A 12,199-nucleotide genomic window follows, 5' to 3' on the forward strand; every position below is an offset into this window, starting at 1 on the left:
TAGAAAGCCATTACGTATTCACTATGTTTAGATTCCCCCCCATTCATCAGCGACTGATAGTGCTCGTGCATCTGTGTGATGATAGTGCCCTCTCTCCCTGTCCCCAGCCTCACAATGTGGGCTCCAACGGGGGAGAAGTCATCTGTCTTCGTTAGCGTCCGGGGCTAAATATGCTATGCATCTGGTACTGGGCTTTCCATCCCCCCTTGGCCTAAGCTGCCTTGTTTTGTTTGTATAATGATAGGTATACCCTATGAATACATAAACACGACAAACTGTGCATGACTCGCACGTACAAACCCATTTTGTAGCCAACGTCTACATATTTGAAATTGACATTTAAACACCCTTAGTATTCACTGTGACCTCCTCAAATTAATGTGCTGCATGCTGACTTATAATGGGCTGCCTGTATTGTGTCTGGGACGGCCTAAACACCAAATGTGAGACTCCGACTCATTACGGTCCATTTTGGGGGGGGGAAAGAGAAGAAGTTGGCCTTTGAGAAAGTTAAGCTGACACTAGCATCAGTGCGAAGATTCCTTCCAAATGGAAACTTAACAAGGAGCATCTGAAGATGTGTGGGTTTAAGTGGGTGTTAACAAACCATGGCATTGCCGAATGAGCTGTGGGATGGAGCGCTGAGAGGAGAACTGCTTGACTGGGGCGCCCTCCAGTGGCCTGCGCTTTTCATCATGGGACGTTTACTGTAAAGCTCTCACTTTGTACTTACTGTGCTTTTGTCTTTCAATAGTTTCTCTATCACTTCGATCAGCTGCTCCTTCTGCTCTGGATCCAGGCTGAGGGAGAGAGAGAGAGAGAGAGAGAGAGAACTAAGGAATGGCAATTATTCACATAACATGAACACTTGATGGACTTACAAATGAAATGACGTCCCCTCTGTGTGCTCTGAATACTTCGGTGTCTGGGTGTCACATCAACTGACAATGAGCATGTTTTAAACTCTGATCTAGACTGTGACTGACCAGTACTATTCAATGATTCCTATGTAACAGACACTGCTGTAACAAGTTGATCTACCAGTTAGTCAATTGGCATATAAGACATCTGCACCTATTTTTATAATCGATTCATCATTTTAGTCCTTTTTAGCTCCAAACATTCTCTAGTTGAAGTTTCTTTATTCTGGTGATTTGGTGATTTTACATCATATCCGAGGGTGAAATTAATATTTTAAGGGTATTGGATTGTTGATTGAATACATCTTCTAGGGATTTAGGATATTAAAGAAGTCCAATGTTCATAATTTTCAGTCACTTTATAGATGAAACTATAATTTAATAAGAACTATAAAGGCTAGTTGCAGCTCTACCATGGTCACTACCTGGGGCACTAAATAGAGCATACACTCCAAGACTTAAATACAAATATGCCAAATCAATAAAGTGCACTTTAAAGTTAATAGGTGAGACTTTAAATCACATATGCAACTGATCCATTAATTTAACCTGTTAAAGGTGGGGTAGGTAAGTTTCAGAAACCGGCTCGAGATACACTTTTTGTTATATTCCATGGAATGCTCTTAACATCCCGATAGCAATGAATATCTGAAGTGCTTTGACAAAAAATCCATAAAAAAATGTCATCTGTAGAAGCCGTAATACTGTAAAAAGTACATCCAATCCGTTTAGCCGGCCTGGATTGGATGGGCTACCTGCCTGTCAGCCTTCCATCGGAGCACAAACTTATCTCGTGCCCTCATTGGTCATGTGCACGTTCGTGTGTGTTGGAGGAGGGGCTCTGTAAGGAAGTGGCAGATTTTCTCCGGTTGTGTATTTTCAAATTCTAGCGATCTCGAGCCGGTTTCTCAAACTTACCTACCCTACCCTTAAGCCCCGAGCCTGTTTTTCAGGTCTCAGGCTCGAAAATGACATACCCAGAACAAATGACTATACCTTCCCTTCTAAAAGGGTTAAATTAATAATCTTTTTTCTCAAACTAATGATAAACCTGTGAGTTGGATGTAGAATAGTCAGAATCAATATAGATGTTTTTATTTTAAAGTAAAATCAGATTGAAAAAACCCCCATTACTTATAGTGAAAACCACCCTTGGATGATGGGATAGTAGGCGAATAGCTTTAGGAATCCAAACTATAACATATAATAAGTAACCTGTATCAAGATTGATGCAAAACAAGTGATATTTGACCTTTTTAAGAGAGGTTAAAAAAAAAAAAACACTTCTGGGGTCATTTGGGTGGATTTGCCATATCTCTGGAACCCATTGGTCGATTTTGGTGATTGACACCTCTTTTGAACCGTTAGAGCCAATAGAATTGAGCGGGAGTTCCTAAATACAGCTAAACATTACCATTGGTGAATGAGAGTGATGCGCAGCCAGCATACCCAAAACCGGAAGCTCTCGTAGCTCTCATAGCAGCTATATATGAAAACTACTCTTATTGACATAAATGTTATGGTGGATTATCAGTAATCATTTCAAAGTGACACAGAGACATTGGATTAACCTTCAGCAGCGTTTATATGCGTTGTAATGCCCTTGAACACAACTTCTGATCAGAACACAGCAAAGGTAAGACGTATTTGCTGTTTTGGCCCAGTAAAGTGAAGTTCTGTGTTGCCTTGCTGGCTTTCGCTGCCCTGAGGTCTGGTCGCACAGTGATGATACTTATACCATTGGAATCTGTGGAAGCTCAGCTTTCATATGATATATTGTATGTGCAGATCCGATGAAGTATAAAATATTTCTACCGTGAGTTATGTGCTAAGTGCGTTATGTGCTAATTCAGAAGGTTCAAGGTTTTTATTTTGTCATACGAACATAGCTACAGAGTAGTTATGACGATGAACATCTTAGGTCACAGGCTCCTCCAACAGTGCAACACAATAATACAGATAAACAGAAATATAGTGCAAGTAAATAGTAAATACAAAAATAGTTTTAAAAACGCTTGGCTTTTGTGTTTTGTTTCGGTAAAAATGGTTCATATCGTCAGTTAGCTGAGTTTCCGCGGACGGGGGCTATGCGGTTCAGTTTTACTACTTTGCTCAAATGTCAAGTCCTCATTCATTCTTTGATTCAGGCCAATCTCAGAAAGACTCAGCTGATAAGAGTAGATAACTGCAAGAAAAACCTCCTTATATCAACATTACCCAACGTTTCTGTATTAACTGCTCAGAAAGTAGAGGTAAGGAGAGCCAGTCAAGGTGAGGAGCAGATACTGGCTCCACCTGCAGCTTGAGTTGCAGCCTTAATATTTACAAACACATCAGAAGCACAGAAGTGTACCTGTAGAGTTTCTGGATAGCGTGGGCCGATGTCTTCCTGACGTACGGGGACAGGTCAGCTGCCGCCTCTTTGATGGCCAGCATCATGATGGGGACAATAATGGGGACCCGGATACTGGACAGAACTCTCAGCGCACTGCCCCGGATGAACTGGTTTGGGTCCTGGCAAAGAGATACAGAAAAAGAAAGAAATCTGTCAGTTTGGCCTACTAATAAATGTTGGTAAGCTGGTGGAGATAATGAAGAAACATGGCAGATAGAGCATCGCCAATCGTCTGATTACATAGACAAATTATCACCAACTGTTATATTTATTTAAATCAATATTTCATCCAAAATTGGCAGAAAATTGCTTACAGCCTCTCAAATGTGGAGATTACGGACTTTGAGGAACTGAATTTGACATTTTTAATTAGTTTCTGACATTTTATAGTCCTATCCATTAACTGAGGAAATCATCTGGAGATTGATCTAATAGGAAGATAATCGTTAGTTGCACCTCTAATGTCGATTCTAACAAAACGATATGTTTAACATTGCAGCTATTAGGGTACAAAGGCCAGAAAATACACAGTCAATATACAAGAGGAACACACACTCGATAACATACATTTTTTCTAAATGATAAATAATATCAGTTTTTCCAAGCCTGTATCTATACTCAAATATAGCAGCTTTTCACAGTGTCGGGAATAATAAGTATAGAAAGTCGAGGGGTCGAAACGTTACCTTGAGGGCCCGCTGGAAGGTGCTGATGGAGAGCAGAGCCAGGTCCTGCTGCTCCTCTGCATACCTCACCAGGTACACATACACAAGCTTCTTAAGCTGCGAAGGACAATTACATAAAACAGCAATCAATTAACAGCTGGAAAGGGGAATTAATGCCGCACTTGGGTTTTCAAAAAAATCTAGGAAACCAGCTGTGATATAAAACTTTAGAAGGGTTGTGTGAAAGGACGTGCTGCGTGTTAAAATCCATCACTGCAGCTATCAAAGGAATAACATGAACAGTACTAATGACTTAAAGCATGGGGCTCAGTGTGTTTGTGTTTGAGTATAGAAAGTGTTCCTGTCTTGATATCTCCAGCAGCAGATGTGCTTCAGTGTTGCTTCAGGCACAGAAGGAGGCTATGAGTTTGTGTTCCCTTTCAGAAATGGCTATTGAATTATGTGCCCCCCCCCCCCCCCCCCCCCTTCTTGTGTTTTGGCTTCCATGCCTCTTCTTCTTTCACAGGAAAGCCTGAGATAATATTTGTCCAGTTTTCTGACAAGCTTAACTTCAGGCCAAAGGTTGCTCGTCTGCTAAGTCAGAGAAAAAGACTAACTGATTTCTATCCGCCTGTGGGATCATAACTACAGGAACTGGGATAATAGAAATTAGGAGAAATTAGGATTTAATCCAGAATCTATTTATAATTTCATTTAGGAACTGATTTAAGGGTGAGGTCAGGGGTAAGGTTACATTTCAGGTACAATCGGCAAGAGTGTAATAGGTAATCAGCAGCATGCCTCCTAATGCAGTGAGTATTGACTTGCAGCAGTGCAGCACAGTTCTCAATCATCGTTCTGGTCATTACTGCTGGAATTAACGGCATTACTCACTATAAAAGCAGACGCAACCCATCTGCCCCCCGGGGCTGCTTTCGTTGGCCACAAAGCTCACGGCTGATCTCATTTTGAACCGTTAAGTCTGGGCTCTAAAACTTGCTCAGCATCAAAAGGACATTTCATTTCTTAAGAATTTGCTTTTTAGGGGGTGTTTATCTTATGAGATTTTAGTTTTTTGTTAGTTTATTTGTAAGGGAGTTGTCTGTATGTTCCTTTATGTGGTATGTATGTAAATTATACAATTGTTCTGCCTTAAAGAAATATGAATTTGATCAAACAAAAAAATAAAATGTCTCTGCATGACATGAAAGACTGAAACAAGCGTGCCAAAGAAAGCTACAAGCATGTATGAAGTGTGTTTTTTAACTGAAGTGCAGCCATAATTAAAGCAAATGAAGCGCACCAATATGAAATCACGCAACACTGTCAATAAGTTGCATGCTCTTGCGCTGATCTCTAATTAGCAGGGATCAATAGCAGCTCACAGTGACGAGGAGACAAGAGATGAGGGTGTTTTAGAGAGACATACTGTAGGTGAGTAAAGTGTGGAAGAAACCGCACTACCTTAGCAGCTGGTGTGTACGAGGGTGGAGAGAGGAGACGTGACTGTGGGCTCTCTACTGCCAATTACATCCTCCCACCTGCTCCCCCGCCCTGCCACGAGCTGCTTTGGGCTGCATGCCTTGCACAGCGCCGGGCTCCGAGCAGCACCTCTAGCATGCTGCCCCTCGTGCTACCTGATTAGAACGCTGCTGCTAATCAATATTCACAGGCTACGGGCATGGGAACCCCTCTTGAGCTGCTGCTTAGTGTTTGGTCATTCACTGGGAGAGGCTGTGCACAACTCTGCTGTGGTTTAGTGCAGTACTATTTACAGAGTATCTTTAAGCCACTGTTTAAGATGAAGAAATAACACTAGTTGAGCTACTATAAAGACTTGTAATACCCTTTTTTATTTTATTTATATTTTTTATATATTCATTCTCATTCATTAATTCAGCCATTTTTTTATTGAGGTAACCTGTGGGGAACTGCCCAAAAAATATAAAAGCATGAATGCCGTTGGTGTATAGTATCTCTTAGTTTGTTATTAGAGCTGCATATGGTGGAGCATATCATTGATTATTAAATTGCATAAAAGAGACTTTTTTATTGAACTTGCATAAAAGAGACTTTATTTGTTTTATTTAAAATGTATTTAAATGTAAAGTATTTATGTGTCGGTTTTACACTTATCTGACCAAGTGTGTCTGTTGAAATATTGAAGTGAGGAAGTTCCCACCAACGTGCTGTGTGACACGAGAATTTAATGAATCATAAAAAACGACTTTGGCAAAGAGGAAAACAGTGATGAGGAATTTGTTCTGTGATATACAAGGTCATACCTCGATGTTCTTACTCGCGACGTTCTTCACGACAGCAGGAAACAGCTCCGATGCATTTTTGCCTTTGGAAATTAGCTGAAAAAGAAATCAGACAATACAGAGTGTTATCCACCTTTCTTATCACAGACAGTAAACTGAACACCTGAGAGAAGACACACACATATTTCAAAGACTCACCCCAACAACCCTTTTCATGGCCTCCAGTTTGAGCGACTCCTTGTTGCTCTCCAACATCTCTTTAAGGTCTTCGTTCCTTAGGAAAGAAAATAGTGTTATTTCCACGTTTTATGGTCAAATTAGAAAAAGCCTAGCAAACACTGCTAGGCGACTTGACTAATCAGCTTGAAGGGTCAAAGCTTGACCAAAGGTGCTGTAAGACACAACATCTGTGTCAGCTCCACAGATTACAGGGTTAACATGCGAGCAGTCACATTTGCTCCGATAGGCCAAACATTGTGTACATTATTTGCTCTTCAGGAGACTAACAGTAAATGAATAATCTAGCAATACACACAGATAACATTTCATCTTTGATTGCCACACAATAAACCTACCCCCAAATGTTAAAAGCACCAAAAGAAAATCAAATCTATTTCAGCCAAAGACATTGCATAGGTGTCCACAACGCTAGCCACTAGCTGCTATTAGCTTTGCAATCAGATCTGACGATGCTCATGATAGGCTAATGCTAACACACATTGTTACAGTGCAACACGGGTTGTTTGTTACACACAGAGGCCAAACACTTAGAGATAATGTCTCGTTACTGTGGCACTGACATTCACAAACATAGTTATTCAGCTAAAGCAAGAAGAACAAAAACGTACAAGAGTTAACATTAAAATGTAGCTATTGTTTTCATACAAATAGGTGAAAGAAAATAAATAAAGGATAGGTTTGTATTTCTGGGAATAAGATAAAACTCTGGATAATAAAGTTAACTAACATGAACTTCAGAGAGAGAGCAGAAAACTGATTTGTTCTGGACATGTGACTGTATGCCTGTTTTCAGTCAAAAATAAATGAATGAAGTCTTTCATCTTTCCTAAAATACTCTGAAACTTCCATTTTCTTTTGTCTCTGGAACGGAAATAACAAAGTCCATTTAGTAAGAATACAACAATGCAACAACATCCTTTAATTGAAGCTAAAAACACAGATGTCTGCGTCACAGGGCTGTGATGGTACAGTACCCGGCTGTGTGTGTCTCCTCGATGCTACTCGTGCTGTGTGTGAGTGCCTGCTCTTCCTGACTGGGCTCAGGCTTCAGAGTGAGCTGTAGGTTCTCCGCCGACACCAGCGCCATCCTCATGGCTCCCACGGCCTCCGAGCGCAGAGAAGAGAAACTAACATCCATGCCGGCTTTCCTCCACGGCAGTCACTGGAGTCCACTCAACAACCAGCCCTCGCTGTGTGTGTGTGTGTGTGTGTGTGTGTGTGCTGTCTAAAAGAATAGAGTCCACACAAACACACACACAAGTTGCACAACTGACTGTATTTCAAGTAACTGAAGAGTGAAACGGAGCTGTGGTAATTACTTTCCTTCAGGCTGTGTGCCCTGGCTTTATTTACAGTTGTCTTCTTGACTCGTTCTTGTTCATAACTGTCAAAGCTGGGGAGAGTGGAGGGACGGCTCGGGCTCCACTGGCTTCGTGCCTGTCATTCACTTCTCCCTTCCTCTTCTCACGGGCAAAAAAAGTCACAAGATGCGCCGTCAGCTCCGCTAATGGCAAGACATGCTTGAGGGTAGTGCCTGCTAACTTGGGAAAGACCTCTCTCCTTCTGCTGTAGTCCACGTTTCTTCTGAAGTTACCTGCTGGTCAGCTGGGGTCCACTCTTACATTTCTCTTTGCTTCTGTTCCATGGATTTTCCTCTCAGACCTCTCACCTGCTCTCTGCCTGTATGTGTGTCTCTCTCTCTCTGTGGGACTGTGGTCACTTCCCTCCAGGGGAAAAGGAGGGCCTTATCTACACTGGTGGGTAAACAGAGCTACTTTTCATCACCTCCACTGCACAATAGTCAACTTCAGCCCGACACCGCTGAGCGCACATACAATGCGCTGCCAACAGGACAGGCCTTCATGAAAGATAACAGCACCGAGCTGAATGTCAGGAAATACCCTTTAAGATTTGAAAGGTTCAGAAGGCGCTTTACTCTCTCTGGGAGAAACTGACGGACCAACAACCCCAGTCACTTTTACAAGCTAATAGAATAATCACTTTTTCACTTCTTACTTTTGTAAAAAGATTGACTTTTGTTTTGTTATGTTTCTTTGCCCTATTACTTGTAAAGCGACCTTGGGTCCCTTGAAAGGCGCTATATAAATCAAAGCTATTATTATTATTATTATTATTTTTGCTTCCCGAATAACTGCTCACATTCATTTAGGACTTTATCATTGATCTCGACCATGAATTGAATTGGCCAAATAAATAATAAAACAACTAATAACTGTAAGGAACTTTATCATGCTATATTTAACTAACAATGACTTAAAACGGGGCAGAGAAAACGTATGTTCTGAACCTTTGCATGTGTTCCTCTATTCATGTAGAAAGAAAAATGAACTTAATAAATGTTTTTACTATATTAAGCCTAAACTAAAATAGGAACAAGTAACCCCCCCCCACTACCCCTGCCAATGTCCTTTTCACAGTGACAATCTGTGACAGACAAAACAATCTCAACACAGGGTCCATTTAGTAGCTGTAGCAAATGTGATTAGTAGTGTATGACTTCTCACCAATGTTGAATTAAAAGTATCTTTCTTGACACTGGTCACAAAAACAAACTTTAGATAGATATCTAGCAGATATAGCATCTGAAAAAAGACAAAAGGGCCTCACGGTAGAAGAGCTTTACAATTAAATAAGGCCTTTATAGATGGTAGAAAACCAAAATAAAAAACGGTATGCTTTTATTATGTGGAAAAAAAGCATATGTTACACTGAAAAATATCTAAATGGTAGTGTTTCTTGGTAGAACTAAGTATTGTTATGAGGAAAATGAGTGCTCGATGTGCCCTGATCAGGACATAATTAACAGCTAACAACTTTTCTGAAAATAAAGTGAAAGATCCAAAATCTTAACTTTAAACGTAGATCAAAAACGTATAATTTAAACATTTATACAACCAAACCACTTGCCCGCAGCAAAATCTCTCTTTAGTCAGAGATAATAAATAAGTCACATGTATTTGTGCCGGGCTAAAACCTTTCATAGAGCCTTTAGGCAGTGAGAAGAGGACTATAACACTACAGAACACTGCAGGAATGCTGCTGCACACGTGACAAACATTCAGGAATTTCAAATAACTTGATTAAACATTAGCAGAACGACAGAATTGACCAATATGCAACATACATGCTGAGTAAGACAAAGCCTGCGTGCTACACTTATGTGGACACAGCGTAGGATGCACAGGCTTAAGTCAGACAGACACACACAGACAAAAGCATCATTCATGCATTTTCTGCTCTTCCCAGTTTGGCCTACATGCAGGCGGACTTATGACCTAGCCTTGCCTAAGTGAGTAGATCTATGGTCATGTGAGACAGCTTAGAGGTTCACTTAAGCACACTAAGCAACATGTAACACTGTGGCAAGAGAATGTCATTCAAAAAGACATTAATGATGGGTCAAATCCTGAATGCTGAAGAGAATACGCAAACAACTGTTCTGATGACTTAAGGTTAGTTACAGCATTTCTTGATGGGATCAACAAATTAAAGCTCACACTGACAGCTAAAAACAAGAAGACAGGGCAGCGTAATTCTACAACTGTTAGGCTGTTGCCGTGTGAAGCTTCTCATTCACCCATAGAGGATTAAATCAGAGGGTCTGAGCTGCAGGAAAAACGTCTTGACCATCAAATAGAAAGCAAGGTTCCACTGATGTTTGGCTGCCCTCTAGTGGTAGGTTTCTGAGATAAAACTCAAAACAAGCTGACAATCCATTTTCACTTTTATAAAAGAGGAAGGTTACTTATGTGTAGACAGTAACTGAGTCTGAGACGTGAAGTTAAAACCGAAACTAGGAAACTTATTTCCCAAAGTCTTTCTAAAGAATGTCACCTGGAAATAAAACAGACATCCATGGGCACCTGCATAGCTATCAGAAACTGATTTGGTGTATTATGTCCAAAAAGGTCCAACAAATTCTAGTAGCAAACAGTCTGAATGTGTACATTTAGGTACAGACCATTTACCAGTTTCCTGAAAGTATCCCAAACCGTTCAAGTTAATAAAGCACAAAGTGTGACTTGGCAAAGCTATAAAACAGGTGGTTTACAGAATAACAACTCAAACAGGCAACACTATTCAAGTTCAACTGCAATGCCTTTTTTCTCCTCTAAACAGAAAGCAGACTAAGTGTTTTAGTATCCTGTCCATATGTTATCTACATTTTGGCACATGCTATGCTTATGCAGAATGGTTTTAGTAATAGAATGTTTTAAAAATATTGATGGGTACACATTTAATTTGATTGCCAATATGTGGATTGTGTGTCCATTTATTAACACTGTACACTAGTGTAAGTCATTCAGTGAAGCCTTAATTATATTTTGAAGACAATCGGTACACATTTGATGAAACACTGTGTAATGATGAAAGACTGGTTAAATATGTGTTTGCTGAAGCTCGTCATGAAGACTAGTCGTTGTTGTTTAAATGAGGTTATACCTTTTACAATATAATTTGTTTCCAAGTCCACTCATTACTGCAAATTGTATATATGGATACTATTTTGTGTTATTGTATGTGTATACCAGGGCTTACTCCACACATTAATTTACATGTCATCATACTTTGAGAACATTTAGCTGATAATACATACATTCAGCTCTTGCACTTAAATGAAATGTATGGGTTTTAAATATGTTTTACCAGTTTTAAAAGATAACCAGAGTTGTTTACTTGGTGGTATTTCATATTGTGGTATTAGTAATTCTACTGAAGTCAATAACCTGAAAACTAAGCAAAGCAGTAGGGACGAACACCCCCCACAAGCCACATAAAAATGATGTATTTGTCACATGTAACAGTGCCATGGCATAAAGTCGGTCGCCATCACTGCCTAGCTTGTTGATGATGCTGGGGGCTACTTTTCAAGTCAGCTACACAGGGAGTTAGCATCACAAAATGTACTACAACCGTCTAACTTTACCACAAAATGACACTATTGACAGCACAAGGAACACATGTTAAGCTATCTTACTTTTTAAAGTCAGAGCTGAAGAGTCCAAAGGCAGCTCCGGCGGTACTGGAGGAGTTCTCCTGCCCCGCTTCCATCGCAGCCTCCGCTCCTCCTTGGTCATTGTACAAGGCGATCGTCGACATGCTCAGCGTTGAAACAAGACTTGCCTCGATAACTAAATGCGAATTCGGCTTTTAAAACTGCGCATTAACGTACGAAAGTGTAAGTGTTACGTAGCACAAAAAGTTCCTGCAGAGGCAAACTTCTCCGAGATTCCCCTCAACTTTTTTTTACACGCAGTAGCGGAAGTGTGAGCTGGACAAGTTGGTGTCACATGACAGGGCTGCAGAGACCACATAGATCTGGAATATCTAGAAACAACAGTTAACTGTTACCGGTTTAATTCCCAGAGCGGCTGTCACTGCTATCTCATTTAGAATATATAGATCTATGTGAAATAACGCCCCCGTTGACAAGGCAACAACGGCACCATAGTTCTTATCAGATGTGAATATTTTTGCGTACTTGTCTTACGTACTTAACGTAAAGTAACCTGCTGCCCATGCCTTAGAAAAGTAAAGTAAAAGTAGAAACACTTAAGTGTAAAAATAAAGTTACTTGGTAAATGTACTAACTTCCTGTACATTGGTAGAATTGTACATTTGTAATACTTCTTCTTTGCCTCCAAAGGACACATTTTGTAATTGTATTGTCAAGAGGCGTCACGTAAATTGAGC

At 40.3% G+C, this 12,199-nt stretch overlaps 1 protein-coding gene across 2 annotated transcripts in view; it reads right to left on the bottom strand.

The window, feature by feature from the left end:
* The window catches only part of ap3b1a (adaptor related protein complex 3 subunit beta 1a), a 49,484-nt gene extending 37,701 nt beyond the window's left edge, over positions 1 to 11,783 (bottom strand). Inside the window, exons 1-6 of one of the 2 annotated variants that reach the window (XM_034095453.2) lie at positions 11,484 to 11,783; positions 6,443 to 6,518; positions 6,266 to 6,340; positions 4,002 to 4,097; positions 3,274 to 3,434; positions 734 to 800 (exon numbers count right to left, since the gene is read on the bottom strand). In XM_034095453.2, the coding sequence (XP_033951344.1) occupies positions 734 to 800; positions 3,274 to 3,434; positions 4,002 to 4,097; positions 6,266 to 6,340; positions 6,443 to 6,518; positions 11,484 to 11,605 (597 nt within the window). In that variant the 5' untranslated portion in view covers positions 11,606 to 11,783. Of the gene's footprint in view, positions 1 to 733; positions 801 to 3,273; positions 3,435 to 4,001; positions 4,098 to 6,265; positions 6,341 to 6,442; positions 6,519 to 7,458; positions 8,206 to 11,483 lie in introns of those variants that run through there. The other variant, XM_034095452.2, reaches the window with a different exon arrangement.
* Between the last annotated feature and the right edge of the window lie 416 nt (positions 11,784 to 12,199).

The sequence above is a fragment of the Pseudochaenichthys georgianus genome, chromosome 12 (genome assembly GCF_902827115.2).
Source record: "Pseudochaenichthys georgianus chromosome 12, fPseGeo1.2, whole genome shotgun sequence".
In the NCBI taxonomy this organism is placed as follows: Eukaryota; Metazoa; Chordata; class Actinopteri; order Perciformes; family Channichthyidae; genus Pseudochaenichthys; species Pseudochaenichthys georgianus.